This window comes from Phodopus roborovskii, unplaced genomic scaffold, assembly GCF_943737965.1.
Source record: "Phodopus roborovskii unplaced genomic scaffold, PHOROB, whole genome shotgun sequence".
NCBI classification, from domain to species: domain Eukaryota; kingdom Metazoa; phylum Chordata; class Mammalia; order Rodentia; family Cricetidae; genus Phodopus; species Phodopus roborovskii.
The window spans coordinates 3,565,563-3,591,457 of record NW_026126485.1 but is presented as its reverse complement, the minus strand read 5'-3'; the positions used below and the strand labels follow the sequence as shown (position 1 = coordinate 3,591,457).

Sequence of the window (25,895 nt, the reverse complement as noted above, 5' to 3'; positions counted from 1 at the left end):
TGGCTCTATCCCCTCCCCGTCATAACTTGAGGTTTTCAATAGTCAGCATACTGAATTTCCATGAAAAGAATGAAGGACTAGCAGTTGCTGCATTGAGCCCTTCCTAAAAAAGAAAGAAATGATGACAATATTATTTCCCATGTATGAATACATCTGTCTGGGAGAATTGGCTGTGAACACTCCTCAGCCCTGACAGAATTCCATCCTGTGGCTTAATAATAAAATGACCTGATGAAACTAGCTCTTCTCCTCTTCACACCATAACTTTGAAATCTGTAACAAGATCAGAACTTTAAAGACTTTATGTAGGGCTTCTCCCAGGTCCAGTCAAATAGTAGAAGTTACAGGTGTGTGGCAGTTGAATTTGCTGATGCAAGTTGACTTAGCAGACAGAGCAGTGCCTGACCTCACAGCTGATGTAGACATGTCTTCAGACCCAAAGGGGCAAGGGCTGGTTTACACACCAACTCAACATTACCCTCCAGTGTAGGTTTTGCTTTGATAGTGCCTGTTGTACACATTCACTAAGACTCATTTTGATGTCAGTTACCCAAGAAGGTTTAACAAACTACATTTATCCATTCCTTCCTACACTTTGCCACAGGCACACACAGACTTTAGTGCCAATTCAGATTTTTTTTTTTTTTTTTTTTTTTTTTTGCCTCAGTTTTTCTGCCATGTTCAGCATATTAATTATTTTATAAAGCTTAAAGCAACAACAGCTAAATAAGGGTTATTTGGTAGTCTTATATGGTAGGATGTTGATTATGAAAAGGATTACTGGGGAAGTAATGTTTTCTATCCATTAGTATATTTTTCTGACCTAACTACACATGCCCCCTAATGTGGTTAATGCAATGTCAGCAGAAAGACCCTACAATGGGAGATCTTGAGTACCAGAAAACGGGGTCCACACTGGTTCTGGGCACCTCTGTGTCTATGCCCAGCTCAGAGAACATACACAGGAAATATGCCTTCCCTACCAATTAACTAGTATATTAAAGTAAGCACTTAAATATTTGTTGACTGTGATTTTACAAGAGGGGACTCATGTGCAGAGCCTCACCAGCGGTAAGTTGAGATTGTCCCAGATTTGTTCCTCTGAACATAGACATAGCCACACTGTGTGGCCAGACCTGAGAATACCAGGTAGAACATTGATGTTGTATGAGCTCAACTTAACAACATAAACAATGTGGTAAAAGCCAGATGCATTTGACATGGCCAGTATCACATGAGCCATTTGTATTTTAGGGTTTTGGCAGCCATGGTAGCTACCAGCTCCTTACATCCAGCAAACGGATATCACCATCAACTGCTAATGTATCAATACTGCTTAGCTCTTTAAATCTGTGTTTGTACTCCAGGCTATGCACACCATTTACCGCAACCTTGAATTCTCGGACATCACAGTAAATTATCATCTGAAAAAGAAGGAGATATACCATCAATAGCTGCCCTTCGTTTTAAATTTTGTTTCTTTTATACTAACAGAGGGTCAAAAGGAAAGCCATTTGGCTTGCTTGGAGATGTTTCCCCCAGACTTCTATCATTGACTTCCCTTCTGAGTGACTTCACAGGCAAGGCAACCCAAATCCCCAATGTATTGTGTGGCATCTCCTTCAGTCCACTGTGTCTCACCAGGTACCTTCTCATCCAGGAGTCCTCCTCCCTCTCCCCCCTTCTGTTCTCGACTTTTAGAAGGCTGGGAAGTGTCTCTCCTTGCGGTATTTGAGAATTAACAGAAAGCTGCTGATGACTGTCTCCCACCCATTCCCTGAGAAACCGAGCCTGACTATCCTACCTCAGTGCTAGGGTCTTGGCCATGTCAACTGATGATGTTCCAACAGCTCAGGACACTCGGTAAGGAGAGCAGTTAGTTATTCAGTAATCCTAACTCTGTCCTCGCTCAGAACATACTGGCCTCTCTACCTGTTTCCAAAAAGCTTGTCAGGGTCAAGTTTCCAGGCTCTGCAGCTATTGGCATTTTGGCAGATGCATCCCTACTGCCCATCCTTCCGATCACTTTCCTAGCAGTAAACCTAATATCCAAAGCCAGTACCCTGTTACAGTGCCTAAACACCTGCACTTCACTGCCACACTCTTAAGGCCAGGAGGGTCACTAACTATACCAAGTGGCCACTCTGAAAAGGCCAGTTTGGTGACTCTTCACTGTGCTGTGACTTTAGAAGTCAGCACAGCCTGGCTTTGGACTGGCTGAATTCAAAGAGGTAAGACTAGAGTATCAAACATGAATCTGCAAAGAACCTTGTTATGGTTCTATAGATGGTAGCTATGGGAAAACCTACCACAGGAAGTCAGGACAAGGGGCAAGTAAGCACGTAACATAATTGACTAAACTAAACCGAAGTAGTGCTACACAGGGTACTGGGGAATTACCTATTACTTGAGCTATCTCCCCAAGAATGGGGGAAATCCCAAGTTCAGCTAGCTGGAAGGGATCTTGTGTGCCATATATTTAATCTTAAATCATAATACAATCTCCTCTTGTATGGCTCAATAGAAAAGGGGTAGAGATGCAGGGCAAGAAGCCAGATGCAATCCTAGCAAGTTCCCCTGCTGTATCAAATAAATGTAAAAGCAACAAGTGAAAACACTGCAAGAAAACAAAAACAGGAAGAAGGCAAATGACCTGCACGTGTCTCCCAGAAGAGGAAGAGAAACAGCAGAGAAGCACCCCCGCCCCGCCCGCCCCACCAGTGACCTCGGAACAGCTGGGAAAAGACAATTTTCTGGCTCAAATTCTGCTTGCTCTGGCCTTAGCCCTTCAGAGGTAGTCAGACTGTGTGGCCAGGCCAAACAGCATCCAATATAGTGAAGTTGATGCTTTGTAATCTCAGTGTTACATAAGCTATTTTGTATTTGAACAGTGCATCAGTGCAATCAGATACTGAATGAGATTTTAAAACAGAACTAGGGGTGGCAGCTTAGTGACTCGGTGTGCTTGCCTGTGACGTCCAGCATCGTTTTTAAAGAGTGAGGCTGGAGAGATAGCTCAGCGGATAAGCGCACTTGCTGTTCAAGTGAGTGTGAGGACTTGAGTTTGGATCCTAAGACCCAAGTAAAAAGTTTTAATTATTTGTGGGGTATGTGCCACTGTGGCCAAAGGTATTTCCACAGAGCTAGAGTTACAGGTGAACCACCCAGTGTGGGTGCTGACTGGAAACTGAATTTAGGTGTTCAGCAGGAGCAGTACACACTCTTAACCACAGAGCCATCTCTCCAGCCCCTGCTTCATCTAGTCTTAATATCCTCTAAATTATAAGTCAAATTGGAGTTAAATATTTTAATTTTCATTTTTCTGTTTTTCAGCATTATTTTAGCATCATAGATTGGGATCAAGTTAAACCACTGTTTTCCTCTCAGACACAAGGACCAGCTTCCTTTTAGAGGTCCCCACCCAGGGCACCCCATATCCCTTGGGACCTGCCAAACACAAACTCTGAGCCACATACACCTCCCTCTTCTAGTGACTTGTTCAAAGTACCCTAAACTTTCCAGATCTTGCTCAGCCTTCTGAATTCACAGCCAATACCCACAACTTCATGGAACCTGCCATGTCTAGTTCACATCTACCCACCCTCCAAGCTCTAGAGTGCTTCCTTATCCCAGAACTTGGAAATACTATGACTATCCAGTTGACATATTCTGGTCAGCCTGGCATTTGTGCTTCAACAACCAGCTGTATGAGTCCCTGATAATTCTAATAGTTTCAACATGTAAGTCTAAAATGTAAAGCATGACCTAAACTAATGATCCTGAGGGACCATGAGAGGTGGTCACTTAAGCCAGTGACCAGACACCTGGCATCTATATTTCAAGGAGACATCACTCTCCAATCAGAAAGCGCCCCAGAAAAGGTGGCTTTGGGAAAAGCCATGTATTAACATAATGCATACTGGGAACTTATGTACAAGTCTTTACTTACAACAGGACCAGCTTTTAGAAAGAAATACTGCCATCTGGAACTGTGGAGGCCATGGATAGTACAAGCACACAATTTTAGGGTTCTCATGTAGCTACTTACAAGTGGGGCTGGGGAGATGACTCAGTAAATAAAGTGTTTCGCATAGGACATGAGTTAAGTGAATCTCTGGGTGTGGTGGCATGTACTGTTATTCCCAGTGCTGGGATGCAGAGATGTAGATCCTAAGGCTTGTTTGCTAACCTAGCCAATCAGTGAGCTCCAGGCTCGGAAAGAGATGTGTCTCAAAAATGGGGAGAGCTACAGAAAGAGGCCTGACATAAACCTAACAGCAACTGTGTGTGTGTGTACACACGCGCGTGCACACACATACACGAGTGCACACACGTGTATACACCTACACAAGCACATGCACTCAGGCAAAAAAGAATAGATCTGTATTTTTGGTCCTGAGACAACGTTCAGGAACTTGGGGTTACACAGATATTGTCAATATGACAAATGTCAAGTATTCTGGGATGTCAAGTGTACTAGCCCTGCTGTTTACACCAATGGCCTGTGTTCATATTACTCCCTCCACAGTGGCTGAACACAATCCCTATATAGAGGATTGGGTTTGATTTAAATGAAAGTTATTTTTTTACTATGTTCTCAGGATTCTTTTTTTCCTGCCCCATTTCAAAACAAAGCAAAACAAAAACCATAATCTCACCTCAAAGTACATTCCAGGGCTAAATGGGAAGCAGGTGATATTTTTCTCCTCTTCTCCCCAGGCATCCTGAAGAAAGGAATTTCTTACAAATGCTTTCATGTTCAGACGTGGGTTCAAGTGTAGAGCGATATCCCTTGATTTTCCTGCCACTAGGTCAACGTTAAAGCTGTAAAAGACAGAAAAAAAGAACTTAGACTGGAACTGCAGTTGTAACTACAAACCCTGCACATGGGAACATTGGGAATGGGCTTCTAACTCTGAATTTGCATGCCACTGACTCATTTGCAACATGAGACTAGGATCAGTGCTGAAACCAAGAACAAGTAAACAAGTACTTCAGGTTGCAGGACTCAGGGTCCCTCAATGCAGGCATTCACGATCAATTCTACATGTTCCCTTTTTGAAAGCATGCTACTACCTAAGAAATAGATCTCATTTCAAAAGCATTCAAGAATGTGGACATCTTAGAAAAAAGTGTGAGTGTGTGTCTGTGTAATACGTGGGGGTGGGTGTGCACACAAGCCAGAGGTTGACACTGGGTATCTTACAATACTGCTTTCTAACTCACTCATTTTTAAGAATTAATTTTATTATTTTTAATTATGCATACATGCATGGCTACGTGCATGTACATAATACCAGTACCTGTGAAGGCCAAAAGAGGGCACCAGATGCCCTGGAGCAGGAGTTAGTGGAAGCTGTGAGCTGCTTGGCATTGGTGCTGGAAACTGACCTCTGCAAAAGCTGCACAACTTTTTAATCACAGCCATCTCTAACCCTTCTACCTTATTTTGATAAAGAGTCCCTCCTGGGATCCTCCTGTCTGCCTCCCACATCCTGGGATTAGGCCCGACCCAGAGAAGATTCTTAAAGTAGACTATTGTGTATCACAGAAGAGAACCTTCATCTGGGTGTGACCTGGGGTGACTGTCCTGGCAAAATGAAGGTATTATAAAGAGGGACTTGTGTTCCTCAGCTACCAGACTGTTGAAATAATGAACCCAGGAAATGGGGATTTCCCAGGAACCTCAAGCTAGGAGAGGGAAATAGCACTAATAAGAGTGGGGACTTGTTGCCTGGAAAAAATATTTGCAACTTGTTAACGGGACGAGACTGAAGCCTCAACAATAATGGGCCAGTGGTGGTGGGACCACACCTTGACTAGGACTGCTGAGATGTACAGGTCCTTGGCCCTCTATTTAAACTAACTGTGCCACAGGACCCCACAGATGCACTCTAGGGGTCACTGGTCCTCTTGCTCTTCCCCATGTGGCCACATTGAGTAAATCCTCTTTCTGCATTGAATAACTCCTTTTCTATTTTCCACTATTAATTTGGCTCTTTTCATTGGCTCCTTGAGGATGGATAGCTGAACTTGGCTTAGGATATGTGACCCCAAGTTTCGTACAGTGAGTATACCCTAGGCAAGAGGAGCCTCGTGAACAAAAATCCCACATACCTGACTAAAAGGGACCCCAGGCAGACACTGTCCCTAGTTCTGACTCTACCAACAACTCTTTAGTGGGACCTTATACCACTCTGGTCCCTCCTTTCAGGAAAGCACACCAGCTCCACCAACATACCCCAAGTCCATAAGGCAATGGCGAAGCAGCCATACTGACCCTTTGGCATTTGTATTCACTTCTCCTTTAATGACAACGGTTCGTCCAAGGCCCATGGAGGCATTTAACCTTGCTTCAAATGGCAGGCTCTGAAAAGAGGCCATAGTCAGAATTGAGACAATCTTCCAACAAGATTCCTAACAACATGGAGGAGGGTTAAGAGTCTGTGGTACCCCAGTAGGAGACAGACCTTTGCTTTTATCTCAGCTGGATACCATGCAAAGCTCTCTTGGCTAACAGGAAACACTTGGTGATTGTTTTCAAAGCATGGGTGACACCTCCTGCATGAGATGTGGCTGCAGAGCTATCACTTTGTGGGACCTAAGTTCTAATGGGACCAGCAACCCACATGAGTGGTTCTGACACATGCCTGAGGATGTTCCTTTCCAGGGAAAAGTACAATAGGAAGGGCTTCCTTGGGCTTCTGCTGTGAGTAGAGTTTACATTGTAGCAGTTAATTAGAGCCTAATTTCTTTCATTACGCATGCACAGTGTGTGCTTTGGGCCGTTCAAGACAGGGTTTCTCTTTGTAGCTTTGTAGACCAGGCTGGCCTGGAACTCACAGAGATCTGCCTGCCTCTGCCTCCCGAGTGCTGGGATTAAAGGTGTGTGCCACCACTGCATTAGGATTTAATTTCTATACAGAGTTAAACCATTGTCTCTTCAAACCTTAGACAAACAGCTGGGAGGTGGGATTTTAGTGTGACAGTTCAGTCTATGCTCTTGGTGTAGACAGTTCCGGGTATGATTTTAGAAGTGTCTCCTCTATTCCCAGGTTACAGGAAACAGTTCTACAGTCAAGAGTGTAAAGAATGCAGCTGCCTTCAAGGTTCAGCTGTTCATGCTCTGGGTCGTTTAGAAAATGTCCTGCAAGGGATGACCAAACAAAAGTACTCACCAAATGTGTCTTGCCAGACTTACAGACCTGGTGGGAGAGAAAGAAAAGTGAGGCTGACAGGCTTGCAAGGAGCAGTCTGATGACTGCATGTATCAGTTTCTTATGCCTCGGTATGAGACACAGGTGCTGTGCTTCCTGACAGGCGCTGTGGGGCTTAGGAAGAGCAACATGGACTGGGGTGAAGGCTGTTGTCCTTCATGTGAATACATTAGCATCCACAAATTAATGGTTGTTCAAAGGTTTACATGTGAACTTCAAACATATCTTACCTATCCTCCCCAAGAGCCCTCCAAATACTGACATTGTTATTCCAACTGTAAGCATGTGCACAGGTGTAAGGCCTTGCTTTCTTCAGAGCAGTAAAGTGTCAATTTTAAAACTGCTCTTGTTGCCACAAAGGGGCAGAGTTCATCTGCAGTGACCTGGTGTTCGGGATTTACTACGGCTTTGTTTCATTATCTCTTAAGAAGTCAGGGTGACAAAGTGCTTTTTACATGACCACAGAGTGGTGGCCATTTAACTGACAATATGCTCCTTGGTTCTTAAATGACTGCTTCTGTCCTGACCTCACATAAGAAACTTTGTGAAGCTGGGGAGATAGCGCAGGTGGCACGGTGCTTGCTATGCACACATGCAAAAGCCAGGCATGGGAGTTGCACACTTGCAACCCCAGCATTGGAGAGGCAGAGAAAGGAGGATCTCTAGGGCAAGCTGACCAGCCAGTCTAGCCAGTGGGTCAGTCCCAGGCTCAGTGAGAAAGCCTGTCTCAAAAAGATAAGGTGGAAGCAGTGGGGAGGTCCAGAGGAAGGCACTTGCAGAACAAGCGTGAGGGCTGGAGTTTAAGTCCTCAGCACCCATGTAAATGCTGGGCCAGCATGGAGGCCTGCCTGTAATCCTAGCACATGACAGGAACTCTGGAGCAGCTAGCTACTTACACTAGCTGAATTGGTAAGCTCTGGGTTCAATTAAGAAATTCTGCCTCAAAATGCTGAGAGCAACCAAGGAAGGGATCCAATGTCTATTTCTGGCTTTCACACACATGCCAACACACGTGTGAACATGTATACACATGCATATACTTCACACATATACATGCAAAACTAATTTTTAAAAAAAGATGTAGAATAATTGATGAAGACTTCCAGAGTTGACCTCTGGCCTCCACATACATGTACACACACATACATACATGTGCCTGCACACACATGAGTGAATACAGTAATTTCAATAAAGCCTTCCTTCCACTGATGGTAACTAAGAACATTTTTAAACTGCTGGTTCATAGAGCAAATATTTACATTTTCTCTACTTATCTGTGTCAGTCCCAGAGTAGATGTTTCCATACTCTGTAAATCCTACAAAAAGATCATAGATTAACTTTAACATCAGAATCTTTTTAAAATAGTGAACATAATAATTAAAAAAAAGCAGTGACACTGAGCATGGAAAAGTACTGCGAATTATGATTTTTCAAAAATACAATTGGACACTGGGGATCCACCCGAAACTGGCAAGTTTGTGAGAACAGGATCTGATGCTTACAGGATCATGAACACATAGCAGCTGGCACAGCTGCCAAGATGTGAACTGTCCACATCCTTGGGAGCAAGCTATCAGTGACAAAGAAACTTAAATTCCAATACTTAGAAAACGGTCTTAACAGAAATAATTATTCACTCTCAGTAACAGGAAATACACACTAACCAGCTAAAAAGGGATCCACTCTGCAAGCTCACTCTAGATTTGAGGTCCCACAAATAACAAAAGCCTGGTTAAGTGAGCAGGCCCCAAGTAGTCTGTAATATATATGTTATTTTTACCTAAATGGAAGATGTAAATTTTAAAAAAAAATCCTACCATTTGGTCTGACTGAATGTGAAAAACGCTTTCCCCACAGCCCCCAGGTATGTGTGGAAGGGCACTTACCGAGCTGAAGCTGAACCCAATGGAGTGAATATTCACTTTGCCATAGATGCCCAGTGTGTCTATCTTCTCTGGGCTCATCCTGTGGGCATACAGCAGAGTATGCTTTCCATTCACAGCCACCTGCAGACACAGAAGGCAGTGCCCTCAGAGCATGTGAACAGGTCAACCTCATCCAAATACAAATGTCTCCATATAGGGCAGGAGTGGAGCTGTGCTAGTAGAATCTTTGCCCCACATAGACTTCATCTCCAGCACCACAAAAATAAGTGAATGAATGAATGCCTCCTTAGGTTTATTTTCCCACAGATCTCTACTTACACTGTGGCTAAAAGCAGCTGCCACCACACTAGCAGGAATCCTGAACTTCTTGAGTCTTGTCTGATTAAGTGCCTGGGTCATCTCTGCAGGCATATACATTTGTGAATATATGTCTATCTGTGAGTGTGCCCAGGAGATGCTCAGGGCCCCAAGGATCACACATGAGGTCTGAAAACCTAGAAGACAGGTTAGCTCTGCCAAACTACTACCCCAACCCTCTTTGAGGGCCACACTCTGACAGAGCCCACCTGTATAGGAGGCACAAGTATGTGCTGACTTCACTAAGTGAATGCACACTGCCCCCAGGCATGGTGGCGCATGCCTTTTATCCCAGCATTCAGGAGGCAGAGGCAGGTGGATCTCTGTGAGTTTGAGGCCAGCCTGGTCTACAGAGTGAGTTCTAGGACAGCCAGAGCTATTACCCAGGGAAGCCCTGCATCAACAACAAAACAAACAAAAACAACAACAAAAGCACACAGTGAGCTCTCTGATGTATCTAAGATTTCTTATCTCTACATTGTAAAAAGCTTACTCAATGGGCTAGCTAAAGTTGTGTAGAATGGTAAAGTGCCCTCTGTGAGTGCCTCCTAATGCCAGGTGGTGTGTCAAAGTCTAGTGGGGGAGACATAAACAGCCCACAATAGGGCCACAGTAGGGTCTACAGTAGGGCCTCTCAAGGAGCTTTAGAAATCCCCACATACAGCAAGCCCAGGGAAACATGGTGGGTACAGCTATATGGCCAAGACTGAAGGGGAGAGCTCCAAACTGAGGAGTGCAGGAGCCTCCAGAGAGCAATGTCCCACAGGTACCTAGACCAAGATGTGCACACACTCCCGGAGCTGGAGGATCCCTTGTTTACAAGCCCTCTGTGGGTTTCAGGGCTGGCACTCAAAGGAATCTCTGGAGTCAAAGTGCAGCTCAGGAAATTAGTGGTTGAGTTCACAAGACCTCCAGAGCCCTACAGCAGTATCTGGCTGTGATCCAGGCCTGCCCTTTCAGGTACATCCTGGCCACCAACAATCTGCTCGTGCAGGTTTTCCCACACCTTAGGTAAGGGTTTTTGTGATCCACACCCCTAACTGTAACATGATGCTGTGTGGATCCAGAACTTAGCCCTCCTAGAAGAAAGAAGACCTAAGAAAGAAGACCTAAGAAAGAGTATCTGTTCTGGACCTGTGTTTCCATTTGGACAGGGAATGACAAATCTGATGCCTCCAGTCTCCTCGGAGATGGCTCAAGCTCACTCACTCGCACTCTCCCTGGCTCTCTTAGCACCTACCTGGAATTTGTTCTTCAACACCATGATCACTATCTCAAAGGACTTTTCTTTCCGGAAGGGCATGTCGTAGGTGATCTCCTCCCAGCCCCATTTCTCATTTGTCAGCGTGTTACAAACAATGCAGTTGGACCTTTTGAAGCGAGGGTTAAAGTGGAAGGCCACATCAGCCCTCGGCTTCAGGCTGTTGCCGTGCTGCAGATCCACCTGGAATCTGGACAAGGGCAGAGAAGAAACACATGGGCCTATAAAGGTGAGCCATGGGGAAGTACAGTGCCCCCAGCACCCCTTCCTGCATCCACAGCACCTACAGGCAGCCCGCCCATCTTCCCTTCCTCCTTCCTCGGTAACACAGCCCAGTCTGAGCTGAGATATAGGAGCCCAGAATAAGACCTTTCCTTTCGGGACTGCCCTGGATCCTGGCCTGTCTGTGTGGCCAAGTCTGCTGATGAACAGAAGGTAAGTTCCAGGGAGACTCCTGGCCCAGAGGAGTGTGTTCAGAGCGAGTAGCACCTGATCATCATCCACTCCCACTCCATGCCCCAAACCCTGCTGCACATACACCTTTGAAAGCATGAAAGTGAGGGTGCATTTTAGCTGAGGTTCCTGATTCTGCCCCCAGGGGTACGCGAGTCACAAGCTGATGGGTCAAAATGACCACAAAGCTCAGGGATCTCTGTGAGATCTTCTCCACACATTTAAATCAACAGTGTCAGCCACTCAGAGCTGAGGTCAACTCTGACACGATGGTTACTCTTGTCTACCTAACTGCATTTTGGGTCACCTAGGAGACACTGCACTTGGTGTGTCTGTAAGAGCATTTTCCAGAAAGATGTGACTGAGGAGGGAAGACCCATCCTGAACATGGGTAGCAGACAAGAGTCCCTGACTGAATACAAAAGAAAAAAGGAGACAGTGAGCTGAGTGTCACCTTCCTGACTAGGGACAAATGTGATCAGCTGCCTTAAGATCCTGCCACCATGGAACAGTTGTTCTTATTCTCCACTGGGATGGATGGTACCCTCAAATCATGAGCTAAAGTGAACCTTTCTTCCTTTTGCTGCTTTTCTCAGTAACAAGAAACCAACACACCCTGCGTTTATACCCAAAGCAGACACTCAGCAAAGCCACCGAGACTGTCTTGAGAGACACTGTGACAGTCCTGTTATAGAACAACCCTCTTTTCTATCAGTGCATCTGTTTATATTGAAACCAGACTTACAGCAATGATATAAAAAAATTCCAGTAACCAGTTGGGCATGGTGGCACATGCCTTTAACCCTAGCACGCAGGAGGCAGAGGCAGGCAGATCTCTGTGAGTTTGAGGACAGCCAGGACTATGTAGAGACCCTGTCTCAAAACAAGGAACAGCGGTAACCTTCACCCCGTTACTCATCCTCCTCACACCCCAGCAGGGCTGCTAGTGAAACAGCAAGACTCAAAGCATTAAAGTGGCCTCTCCATAGTCACTGGGGGATTTCCACAGGACACAATGAGCTTACCTGTCCACATCATTAGGAACATGTCCACGGATTACAATCAAAGAGCCAGGCTTCAGCTGCTCAGAAATAGTGCCAACATAGGGGATTGTCTACGGGAAAGAAGTTTGACAAATGTATTTTCATAAACAAATTCAGTTACAAGGCGATTATAACTAAACTCAGTGAACAGTGGAGGCTAGTAACAGATGGCCTTGAACTTCTGACTCTCCAGCCTCTCTGCATCCCAAGCACTGACTGCTGGTAGGCACTATGCCCAGCTCACAACCTGTATTTTAAAGGCTGAGTAGAGATGATGAATGAGATACTGTAGTAGATTAAGAACTGAGAGTGAAGCAGAGCTCTGCCCTTGAAATGCTGGCCCCTGACTGGGGCCTACACTTGAGTTTCCAAGAAAACACTTATTGCCCTCAACAACAAGACACCTGTAGCTTTCATCTGGGTGTCTGCAGTAATCATGTGTGTGAGTGCCCATGTGACCAGCACTGGATACAATCCCCAAGTCTTCAGAGCCTCCCCACCAGACGAGTCCACGTGGAGGATCTCAGAGGCTGGGGGCATGTACCGGCTCTGCCCCTGTGCCTCTCCTCTGGCAGAGCTGCTCCCTGCCCTTTGGCCGCAACAACTCAACAGCTATGATCATAAGCCTGTGCTGGTGACTCAGCACAATGGGTGTAGCCTTAGGGACCTGCTTTTAGAAGGAGCCATTCTTCAGCTCCAGCTGGGGTTAATGGCGATGAGTGGTTTATGAATGAGGAGTACCAGCCAGCCAGACACATGTTTACTAACTTCTTGCCTTCAGCTCTCTACAAGCCAGGTGTGGTGGCTCAACTTGCAATCTCAGCAGCTGGTAAGCTGAGGCAAAAGACTGATGTATGATGGAGACAGCCTGGGCTACAAGGTGAGATGCCAGCTCTCATCTCACAAAACAAATACAAGAGTACCAAGAGCAACAACTACAGAATCTATGGGACAATGATGAAAATCCCACAGATTCCATGTGACAGCATTTCTGGTGTGAATGAAGACAACATCTTAGATATTACTCAATTTGAATGGAGAAGAGTGAGTCTAGCTTTTAATTCTTCAGATTCTTTCAGTGAAACTAATGAAAGAAATAAGCCAAATAGGAAAAAAGGCACCACCACAAAGTGTACTTTGTTTTTTCCCAAGAAGTGTTTGTTTTAATGTGGACAGAGCTTGCACCAGTCTGGACTAAGAACACTAAAACATTCACGAGGTCAAAATGAAAAGGTAACAGTTCCTGACTTCATCACACCATGTACAGAAAAAAAAATCATATGCACATACACTTACAAACACATACACTTACCATGTACACATACACACATGCACTCTCTCATACACATGCTCAGACACATACACACTAACACATGCACAGAAGCCCGGTCTTGTTAATTTCCAGTCCACAACCTTGAAATATTTTTAACTATAACATACATAAAGTCACTTGAAGTCACTAGTGTCAAATTTTGTAGACCTTCCCTTTTGAACCCTTTGCCACGTAAGGCTATTTCTCCCCAAAACTCAGTTTGTTTGGTGTGATGCTAAACCTTTCTTTCCCTATGACTCTATGAAGATTAGGGAGAAAAATTACAGCTACTATGTCCTCAACACAAACACACAACTGACTTGGCACCTTACTTCAGTGACTTTTGCCATTTCCACTGCCCAAGAGTCTCCTTGGAGGTAACCAAAAAAACCATGGCCCTATGTCAGGCCTCTGTTCACACTGCAGTGGTAAGAAGAAATCAGGTGTATCTATCTCACAAGCACAGAAAATCAAAGCAGGCACTTCACAGGTTTCTGAAAGGACCATGATGTGGAGTGCATTTTTCAGCAATTAGTCAGGGACTCTTAGCAGCAGCCTGAACTGGACAACATGCTTTGTATGGGCCTCTCACCACTGATATTTCCCCTCCTACAGTGTCCACTACCAAGCAGTATTGGAAAAACAGAGGGGAAGCCTGAACATTAACTTCTTGTGGACAGTTCTCATTTAAAAGCAATGACAAAAATCCAGGTGTGGCAGAACACACCAGTCTATAAATAATCCCAGTACTAAGGCTGAGGCAGGAGTTCAAGTTTGATCTCAGACTGAACAGCAATGCCTTATCTCAAAATAAACAAAAAACCTAACAAATGAACAGTGGAAGGGTGGAAATGTGGCTTAGTGGTAGAATACACCCAAATCATGAAGCCATAGGTTCTATCCCATACATAGATAGACAGACAGATAGATGATATATAGATTATAGATGATAGATAGATGAATGATAGAGGATAGATAGGTGAATGATATAGATGATAGATAGATGATACATGACAGATAGATGATAGATAGATGGATGACAGATAGATAGATAGATAGATAGATAGATAGATAGATGATATGTAAACAGAGGTGGAGCTTTTCTTTTGTCCCAGCTGCCAGCTGTCTGGTCCCAATTAATCACACAAAAACTTATGTTAATTACAAAATATTCAGCCTAAAGTTCAGGATTGTTATACCATCTCTATTAATCAACATTTGACACATGGCTTAGTGGCTTTACCTCTTCTCTAGCATGTCTTGTTCCTCTGGTGGCTGGCTTGCATCTCTCCCAACTCTGCCCCACTTTCTCCCTATATCCCTGTTTGGCTTTCCCATCTAGCCTCATTCTATCTGGCTATACGCCAATTTAGCTTTATTATCAGCCAATGAGAGGAATACAAATTCACAGCATTCAGAAGGATTATTCCACAGCATAGACAGAACAGACAGATGGTAGCTAGAGATAGAGAGATGAGAAAGAAGGGAATAGCAAGCAAGCCAGTAGGACAACTCAGCCAGTCAAGGTGCCTGCTGCCAGATCTGACTACCTCAGTTCAACTCTGTGAACCAAATGGTAGGATAGAATTTCCCAAAAGTTGTTCCTGGACCTTCCCTTCATGCGTGTGTTCTGGCATCAAGGTATATACATGCACACATACCATGTACACAGCCAATAAAAACATAAAAAAGCAAGAAGGAAAAAACTATGTAGAATAAGAAATCCATTTTCCTTTAAAAGTTATGCTTTTGGTCTGAGACATGCCACCTCCCAGGGCCCTTACATTACCTGTCCCACATTTCTCATTGCCCTGTACTGTCATTGTTCACTCACCTGAAAACAAGAGTCCCATCTACTTTTCAGCCAGTACCCATCACAGTGTCAATCTCCCAGGGAAATGTCATACATGCTAACTAACTGAATTGTGTTCATGTCTGGCCCCCAATGGATAATAACGAGTGCATTTTTGGTCACTCTTACTATAGGCAAAAAAAAAAAAAAAATTGCCAAACATGTATTACCGGGTTATAGATGATATTTTGCAGGTTGTTTAAGGACAACATCTTTCTTTTCCAACTTTTTATTGATATTGTTGATTGAAGTCTGTCTTCTTTATATCAGGCTTTATGAATGTTTCATTTAAAGAATACTCAAATTGAAAACTTGCCCTGTGTGAAAACAAAATAGAAAAGCAAGCATGCATAATTTTTCTACACATCAGACTTTCATATACAAATCCTATTACTTTACCAATAGCTACCAAATAATAGGATGTTAGTATAACCAAAGACCTACCCTACATTCTTTTTCTTTTTTTCATGGGGGTGGGGGAATGGAGGTTTGAGACAAGGTTTCTCTGTACAGACTGTCCTGGAACTCACTCTGTAGACGGGGCTGGCCTCAAACTCACAGAGAGCTTCGTGTCTCTACAGACATCTGTGGTCATTTACATTGTGCTTAGTATGCCTAGAACCTTGGGTTCAATCCTCAACACACACACACACACACACACACACACACACACACACACACACACACAGTTGGGGAAAGGACTTAGGGGTTGTCTAATATGCTCAAGGTCCTGGGTTCAATCCCTAACGCAAAAACACTGCAAAACCCTAAACTATAACAATGGCAAGTACTATGCAAACAGTCCAATGAAACTATGAGAATAGTCATTTAACTTTTCCTGTTTGTAGAACAAGCAAGAATCACATCATAGGACTGCTGTGAGGATTAAACAAGCTTAAATAGTGGAAAATATCTCAGTATGTGTTAGCTATTATTACTAGTAAAGATTGTTCTTCTTCAGTTAGCCAAATTAAGTAAGTTGGAGGTGGGGTGGGGAGGTCTAGCCACTCCTCTGAATACTACATAAAATGTTCTGCATCAACCTGGTTCTTAAAGATACCTCCAGTACTCCTTTCCCAGTAATACATTTTACTCCCTCTAGGGCTGATGACTCAAACCAGAACCAAGCCAGAAAAACGAAACTAGAGTTTTCCGCAGTTTACTTCCTACAGTTCTGTCAGGCTGTATGACACCATGCACTCACCGACTCTGTCAGTTTTTGCTGGGAAAAAAAAAAAGAAAATTGGATCTTTCTTGGTTACACCCTAAAAGACAAACTTGGGCCCCTACCTAGTATTTGTCATTGACTATCAATTTATTCAAAACCTCCGAACCTTTAGTTCGTCCCGTGCAATTCAGGAAGCAGGAACCAGAGCAAAAAGGAGACAAGAATTGCCATCACCACATCCATAATTGATATCTTGTCCAGAGAGAGATCCAGATGACACAGGCTGGCATTAAATAACTATTCCCCGAAGTCTCTAGGCAAGTCTCACCATTGCAGCCAAAAGAAGTCATCGCTTTAGATTTTACCATGAGCCCCAAACCTAGAGACCTTGCGTTTTCCCCACGTTCAACATTGGGGTCGAATGACTCAGCATCCTAAAGTGCATGTCTGGGATCACAGAGTGGCAGAGCTGTCAATCAACTGCCCCGGGGCCTGTCATTCTTGGGAATCCAGGTGACTCTTGCCCTTTCCCCTGCTGGGGATGGAGACCACAACTGGGGAGGCGCAGAAAGGAGAGGTCTCACCCGCGGCTGGCAGCGCTGTCCCGACACTCCAGTCGGAGGACAAGCCTACAAGCATCAACCCACTACCACCTCCCGGTGCCCGGAGCCCAGTGCGCGCGTCGGATGGGGACGGCGGGACGGCGTGTCCACACTCGAACCACCCTTCGAATTCCTATCTGGAGACCGTGACAACCCGAAGACTCTTGAGTCCGGCGTCGTCCGAACTCACCCCAGTGCGGTGCTAGAAGGCGCTGCGCTCTGACGTGTCCCCTGCAGGACACCGTCCGGGTTCCCCACACGGCTACAGGCTGCGGGCGGGGTTAGTCCGCGGCCGTTTCCGTGTGCACGACGGCAGGGGCGGGGCATCCGAGTGCTGCGAGGCAGGGCGATGGGTTCTTCCTGCCTCCCACGCAGACCACTGGATTGCTGCGGGAGGTGGGTGGCTGAGCTTGTTTACCTATCGTGCTGGAAGCCTCCAGGTTCATTTCTAACCAACTCTACACTAACTGATCAGGGTGTATTGCCTCGAATCCCAGCCCTTTCGAGGTAGAGGCAGGAGGATCATAAATTTAAGGTCATCCTGGGGATCTTATTGGGGGAATTTAAGGAATTCTGGGTCACCCTCGGACACACACTATATCTTAAGGGTGATAAAAACGCATTTAAAGAGTAATCGTGGCCAGATGTGTTTGGGGCCAGGGCCCTCCCGCTTCTTTGTCCCTTGCAGCCTTGGGCCAGAGACGAGCAAAGCTACGAGCCAATTGTATTTAGCAGCCTCTCCTTTTTGCCTGCTACTCGCCCTAGGTGTAGAAGAAATCGGTTCAGTATTGCCCCCGCAGGAAATCCCAATCTGTGAGCAGTGGTCTGGATGCGCCGACAGTGGGACTCGCCAATTATTCTGTGCTGGGTTTTGCTAAGTGGAACGATTTGGTGCTCGAATCTGAGCAGAGTAGATAGTCAATAAGCAATTTCACAGTCAGGGGCCTGCACTGCTGACAGTTTGGCCTGCTTTGTACAAACAAGAATACAAATAAAAGTATACTTTGAGCAGCTGCCTAGTTTTGGTGTACTAAAGAGTTCAAAGTTTTGTTCTTAACTTTTGCCGGTGTTTGTTTTTGAAAGACATGTTGACATGGCCATTTGTGGGTTTTCCCCCCCTCTGGTTGTGCATTTTATTTTGTTTTGAACTTGAATTCATTTCAAGCCTCGTGTTCCGATTCACTGTTATTTTTTCCTCTTTCTTCCTCTTGTCCCTTTTCTAAATTTGATTCACTCCTCAAGATTCTACTTGAATAACTGGATTTATGCCTTAGCATTGTAGTTGTAACTGTATTTCAAGTTTTGATTTGAGAAAGGGATTTTGCCATACACATTCCTAATACCTTGAATAAATCCTCTAAAGAAACACGTCCCTAATCATTGGATGGACTGCTACATTATTGGTGAGTAAAGAGCAATCGAGTATCCAGTTTTGCTTTAGTCTACAACTTCTTCACAAGGCTAAATGAAGTTAAGATAAATTTACCTCAATGCTGGATGCATTTCAAGTTATGGGAATGGCTAGTGCAAAAATGCTCATGGAGCTGAGGCTGGCAGTGGAATGTGAGATGAGGTCATGGGAATGAGGTCCCCCAGGAGAGCAGATAGGAGAAAATAGCCTTGGCTAGAGCCCTGAGGAGAAAATTCCAGGAAGAGAGAATGTAAGTGGCGCTGTACTACAAGCACACAAACGAGAGCATACAGGTGTGCTAAATTCTCTGAGGGGTCAAACAACACAAACAGGATCAATGGGCATAGCAGCAGAGGTCACTGGGATCTGACTTTAAAGTAGTGAAGAAATGAGAGGTTAAGAAATGGTGGAAATAGTAGCCTTAAACATTGAAAAGCACTCTGCTGGGAAGAACTGAGAAACAGCCATAGCAACAGAATGGAAGGGTAAAGAACAGTGTTCACTGGGGCTGGAGAGATGCCTCAGAAGTTTAGAATATACATGGTGCTTGCAGAAGACCTGAATCTGGTTCTCAGCACCTACAATTGCAGTTCACAATCAGTTGCAATGCTAGGTCCAAAGAATGGTACTCACTTCTGGCCTCTGCAGCTTCCTCCACTCGTGTGTGGGTGTGTGACACACAATACACACAAATACAATTATACACACAAATTGTTTTTTTTTTTAAAGATTTTCATTTTTGAAGGGTGGGTATTTTTGAGATGCTGTGGTTCTATGTAGTTCAGATTAACTTTGAACTCCTCATTCCTCCTGCTTCATTCTCCCAAGTACTAAAATTATGTGTGCATTCAGTTTTGTTTTTATCTTAAGAGATAATACAACAGTGACAGCTTTTAGACTTTGTAACCACGAACCACACTGAGAACTGTTTCCACTGTGACTTCTTATGTTTCAATGAAAAAAAAACATGTTTTCACAAACTCATTCTGAGATTGATTTGTCCATTTAAAAAATGCTATTTGTGTACACACATGGTGCACAGACATATGTGTAGTCAAACATACAAAATAAAAATATTTTTAAGATTAAAAATGCAGCCAGGAGGTGGTGGCACACACCTTTAATCCCAGCACTCAGGAGGCAGAAGCAGGCAGATCTCTGAGTTTGAGGCCAGCCTGGTCTACAGAATGAATTCTAGGACAACCAGGGCTACACAGAGAAATTCTTTCTCAAAAAGCAAACAAAAACCCAAAGAGTTAAAAATGCCATTTATAATCCACTAAAACGTTGGCAAGACCACTAGTAACTAGTGAGTTGTAGCCAGAAGTTCAAGAACACTTAGTGAAGATTAACGTCTGCTCATCCCAGCTATGAGGACCAATTTGTGCTTTCACACTTGTGTTGATACCTGGGCCAGGACAAGACTCTTTACTAACTAAGAAAATAAGCAAGTACTCCCTCTTAGGTCTTTCTCTTGAAAGCCAGATGTAAAACATTTACTATCATGTGGCTACCTACCAAAATGCCGGTAGAGTCCAGAGCTTAACCTTGGGTGTCGATTCTCCAGAGCCATCCACCTTGCTTTTTGAGACAGGTGTCTCACTGGGAACTGGAGCTTTTGGATGTGGCTAGACTAGCTGGCCTGCACGCCCCAGAGATCCTCCTATTTCTACCAGTACTGAGATTATGAGCATACACACCACACCTGGCTTTTTAGGTGGTTATTAACATCGACCGCAGGCCCTCACGTGTGACAAGCATTCTGCTGATGCCTGTCTCCCTGGCTCAGAATCCTGTCACTTTGCCTAGATGTCCCCCACACTTGTGCAGCATCGCCCAAGAGCACCGAACCTCTTCCCCCCCAGCCAGGCCTCTGTTGAGATTCACAAAGCTTACCTCTTATGTTCTACAGGTTTCATGCCCCACGCCTTAGTGTTTCAGCTGAGAGAAGCAAGCTTCTAGAACTGGTTATATCATAAAATAATAGAATCTTAGTGATGGGAGAGATCTCATGAAAAGTGTAAATTAAAGTGGCACCTCCTGAAGGATGACATATGGTCCTATTTCTTCAAACATTTCCCCCGAGTACCTTCAAGGTTATACCATGCTAGTACCAGAAAATACTGAGGTATTTGATGTGGGAAAATGTATCTGAAATTGTATAAATGTAAAGGCCTAACAACAAGATACTGTAAAAGAATCTAAAGATTTCTCTGTACAGTAGTATATATAAATATATATAAAGGGAGACCCAAGATGGGTGGACACTAGAGGTAGAAAGTACAAAAGAAAAATGGACTTTTCTGAGACACCAGAGTCAGGCTGTTGTTACATATATATTCATTTATTCCTGTCAAATCACTGGGATTCTTAAAAGGATTCCCTTAGCAACCCAGATTCATTACTGAATCAGACCTTCTAGTCAGTCAATCTACTTCTGGCTTGTGTTTATACAGCTCATTATAGTGATGACTGAGACACTAATAATAAATTCAGTGGTAGGCTGAAGCAGATCAGAACTCAAGGTGATTTTTCAAACACAACAGTATTTTTTATTTTATATTTATCTGTGTGTGTGTGTGTGTGTGTGTGTGTACGCGTGCGTGCGCGCACACGCACATGCACTACCATGCACATGAGTGTGAGTAACCTCTGAGGCCAGAAGAGGGTGCCAGATCCCCAGAGCTGAAATTACAAGTATTCCAAGCCTATTAATGCAGCAAGCATTCTTAACCACTGAGAAATCACTGTAGATCCCCTAAGTACTCTTTTAAAAAACTTCGTAAGTTGCTATAAATTGTTATGTATAGTACGATGAATGTCCGTGCACTCACTGTCTACCTGTGGCAATGATCAGTGTGACTTGTCTTATTTCAGATAAACCTCACCTACTTCGTGCCCACTACTGGGCCATTTCACAAGCAAATCCACAAAAAATTCAAAAGCAGCTTGTATACTCACAGGTTTGAAAACACTCCACTTTCTCTCTCTCTCTCCCTCCCTCCCTCCTTCCCTCTTTTCCTCTGTCCCTCCCTCTCTCTCTCTCTCTCTCTCTCTCTCTCCTTCAATGTAACATTCTTACTGATTATTTGGGAATTTCACACAATGCCCCTGTGGGGTAAATGAGCATGGAAAAGAACACCCTGACCCTGACTTGACCCCAAGCCCAAGACCTCAAGACTAGGGCCAAGAAATAGAATCCCACCCATCCTAGGCCACCCTGGAATGTTCCCCCCAGAAAAGAAACCCTATATAAATCCTGCCTTCTGCTCAGTTCCCTGCTGCTCCCCACCTGAGGAGAGGCAGCCATCCTCCTGGTTTTTCCCTTTCAATAAATCTCTTCTGTGAAGTTTGCTGTGCCATGTGACTTTGTGGCATTCCTTGCCTCCCAATTGCCAGGGTACCTTTTCCTTCAGAGCTGTAACACTTAACCACACCCACTTCCAGTTCTCCCAGGGCCACCCTCCCACCCTTGTGAACTCCTCCCACTGAGGGGGGGAGGAGAAGGAGAAGAAATGAAAAAGTACCAAGTTCAATTTGTGTTGCCCATATGATGGGAGATGTCATCCTGTAAATATGTTTCTCATACTGGTTAATGAATAAAGCACTGTTGGCCAATAGGAAAGCAAGATAGGAGGGACTAGGAGACAAGGAGGATTCGAGGAAGTAGTAAGGAGGAGTCAGCATGGAGAGACTGGGGAGAACAGAGGTCCAGGCCTACTCTCCGGTAAGATGACACCACGTGGAAATACTTAGATGAATAGAAATGGGTTAATAATTAAGACAGAGCTAGCCAATAAGAAACAAGTAACTGGCCACATAATTATATCTATTACAGCGTCTCTGTGTGTTATTTGGGGCTGGTGCGGCTGTGGGACCAGCCGCAGGGAAAAACCTTACTCATAACACCCATATACTCAATAGAACATGGTTGTCTTAGGGTTTTTATTGCTGTGGACAGGCACCATGACCACGGGGATGCTTATAAAGAAAACATTTAATTGAGGGAGTCTCACTTAACAGTTTCAGAGGTTCAGTCCATTATCATCATGACAGGGAGCATGGCAGCATGCAGGCAGACATGGTGCTGGAGCTGAGAGTCCTACATCTTTCAAGCAACAGGAAGTCAACTAACAGACTGAGTGAAGCATGAGAAAAAGACATCAAAGTCCACTCCAACAGTGCACATCCAGCAAGATCACACCTACTCCAACTAGGCCACACCTCCCAATAGTGCCACTCCCTTTGGGGGCCACTTTTTTTCAAACCACCACAATGATCAAACTTCCAGTAGCCAGCCCCTTAAAGAAAACTGAGTCCTTCCTCACCCCCATTCCTACCATAAGCCATTAACTGTGGGAAGCAACACTTCAGCTTCCCTCTCACAATGTTTTGGGAATTTTTTGAGACAGGGTTTCTCTGAAGCTTTGGAACCAGTCCTGGAACTCACGCTGTAGATCAGGATGGCCTCAAACTCACAGGGAACTGCCTGCCTCTGCCTCACAGGAGCCACCACTGCCTGGCCCCTCTCACATTTTTAAGAGTTCTCTTCGATGGCTTCCTGTCTAGGCTGTTTATTGTTAGGGGATGGGGAGAAGAGGTTGTCATAGAGGACTTCTCAACAGTGAGTCTGCAGTCATCAATGCAGTGCAAAGAAGCTCCCTTGTCCTTTACACTCAGTGGCAGCACAGACTGTGGACTCCCACATGGTTTCTGGTGACAGTACAGACCATGGGTATCCACATGGCTTTTGGTGTATGGTGTGTATGTGATGTATGTGTATGTGGTGTATGTGCATATGGTGTGTGTGTGTGTATGATTTATGTGTATATGGTGTGTATATATTTGATGTGTATGGGGGTGTGTGCACGCACACCTGCTGTGGTCACGTGGAGAGGTCAGAGGACAGCTTTGTGGACTCATTTCTCTCCTCTGACCTTTACTCAGGTTTCATCAATCAGACTCAGCAAGGGCTTGCACCTGGTGAGTCATCTCACTGCCCTATTTATTATTCTCTCTCTCTCTCTCTCTCTCTCTCTCTCTGTGTGTGTGTGTGTGTGTGTGTACACTCACATGTGTATGGACATGTGTTTATTCAGAGGCCAGAAGGAGCCATTGGGTGTTGGCTTTTTGTTGTTGTGTTATTAACTTGACATAAGCTGGGGTCATGGGGAAGAGGAAATTCCAGCTGAGGAATTGCTTCCATTTCATTGGCCTATTGGCATGCCGGCAGGGCATTCTCTTGACTAATGGTTGATGTGGGAAGGTCCAGCCCACTGTGGGTGACGCCTTTCCTAGGTTGATGGTCCTGGATTCTGTAAGAAAGCAGACTGAGCAAGCTCTGGGTAGCAAGTCAGTAAGCAGCACTCTTCTGTGGCCTCTGCCTTAGGCTAGCCCCCAGAGCTGCCCCTGCTGTAAGGATTCCCTACCACCGACTGAGCCTTCTGGGAGTAGAGTCCCTGACTGAAGGTGGAAGAGGCTGTGTTGTTTCTGAAAACAGCACCATTTGTTGGAATCGGATTTGGGGTTAAAGCTCAAGCCCAAGTTGACCTTTAGCACTTGAGGCAGTTGGTATATGCAGTTATCTTAGCAATTCTTCATAATGGCTGGATGACTCTAGATCACATTCATGTACATAATGTACATAATCCCCCCACTGGGGGATCTGGACTCATCTCCTGTCAGTCCTTCTGGCATGGATGAACCCCAGAGTTTTGAGAGAGGGAATTACTGCACAGGGTTCCAGCATCTAGAGCTGGCCTCATTCACAGATTCAGTAAAATGCTTGTCACACAAGCATGAGGACCTGTAGTGCCCCACACATAAGCCAGGCGCCTTGGTACACACCTGTGATCCCAGCACCTGGGAGGTGGGAGACAGGTATTGGTCCTGATGCTTACTGGCTGGCCAGCCTAGCTCCTACCACCCTGCAGGGAAGTCATGCAGCTTTAAAATGGACTTTCTCCTTGATCAGGCTTCAAATATGGGTGGCTCCGGGCCAGGGGAGGGGCAGGCAGCTTGATGTGACATGGAGGCACATTTGTTTAATTAAGATCAGAGGTGGAAACTGTAAGTTTGCTATGGTTTGAATATGACACATCCCGTACAGGATCATGTGTTAGGACTTTTGGTCTTCACTGTTTGGGGGAGATTGTGGAGCCTTTGGCGGGGGGGATAGGGCCTTTCTAGAGGAAGTGGGTTGCTGGGAGAGGGGGTCCTTGAGGGTTATATATTTACCTTGTTCACCTGCCTGTGCACATGCACACACCAACTAGATATGTGGAGGCACAGCTTTGAAGATTCCCTTTAAGAAGTCCCTGATGTTTTAAAACATTCAGTATAGAGTTGATAGCTTTATTTTACTTACTGATTTTACATGTGTATGCCGAAGTACACTTGTGAGGGTCAGAGGACAACTTGTGGGCGTGTGGGGGTTGGTTCTCTCTTCCCACCAAGTGGGTCCTGGGGACCGACCTCCATCAGGCTTGGTGGTAAATTCCTTCACCCACTGAAATACCTTGCAAAGTGTCTCTTTACTCAATATAATGGGGGGGGGGGCTGGCTCCAGTAGACAAGCTGATACTTCTCAAAAGAGATTACAAGGCCTGAGAGATCACAGGCCTGGGTGGGGGACAACCTTGGGCAGGCACCTCCCTGGTCTAGATCAATAAGGAGCTGAGCTTTTGGTGTCAACAGTTGCTTGAATGAATCTTGAAGGAATCTGGCCCCATCTCTGAAATCTTCCCAACCTAACATTTAAATATTAATTCATCATCTCCTTGGTTACCCTGCTTGTTCCCAGTTCAAGAAGCTTTGCCAGAAGCAGACAAAACAATGTCCATTTTGTTTCTGTCAAGTGCTGTGTGAAAGAACCACCTGTTTTCATGAAGACTAAAGGTGAATCCATTGTGGACTGGAACACACTTCTGCTTCGAAGTCCCAAGGGCATGTTTTACTTAGACTGCATTTTTTTTCTTAATTTTTTCTTTGTTTTGAAATTGCATTTCACACTGAGCTGTAATTAGGCAACCATGATCATTGCTAGTGGCTTAAGTCAAGCTGTGATAGTTCCAGAACAGACATATGTTAGGTCCCTGGATAGAGTCACCAAGAGTCTTCCTCATTTAAACTGACAGAGATAATTTTTTCTGGATGTGATGAGAGAATGAGGAGAACAAGGAATTCAAGCAGGTACCAAGGCATTTGTTTAGCAGACACATGAAAGATAAGCTGCAGAGGGGTAGTGAGTCTAAGTGGTGGTTCTCAGTCTGTGGGCGGGACCACTGTGGGTTCCCAGATCAGATATCTACATTATGATTCATAACAGTAGCA

General features: G+C 44.8%; 1 protein-coding gene across 4 annotated transcripts; it reads right to left on the bottom strand.

Moving 5' to 3' along the window:
• Window positions 1-667: 667 nt before the first annotated feature.
• Window positions 668-20,524, bottom strand: Lgals8 (galectin 8). Of its 4 annotated transcripts, none has more exons than XM_051194743.1 (10): window positions 20,460-20,524; window positions 15,553-15,699; window positions 12,201-12,289; window positions 10,702-10,912; window positions 9,105-9,224; window positions 8,477-8,533; window positions 7,179-7,205; window positions 6,281-6,369; window positions 4,659-4,824; window positions 668-1,424 (listed from the first exon to the last, which is right to left on the bottom strand). In XM_051194743.1, the coding sequence occupies exons 2-10, from the start codon at window positions 15,592-15,594 to the stop codon at window positions 1,275-1,277; spliced, it is 951 nt and encodes a 316-aa protein (XP_051050700.1). In that variant the 5' UTR covers window positions 15,595-15,699; window positions 20,460-20,524; the 3' UTR covers window positions 668-1,274. The 4 variants fall into 4 exon arrangements, with proteins under 4 accessions (XP_051050700.1, XP_051050699.1, XP_051050698.1 ...); XM_051194742.1 differs by lacking the exon at window positions 20,460-20,524 and adding an exon at window positions 17,343-17,444; XM_051194741.1 differs by lacking the exon at window positions 20,460-20,524 and adding an exon at window positions 16,938-17,185.
• Between the last annotated feature and the right edge of the window lie 5,371 nt (window positions 20,525-25,895).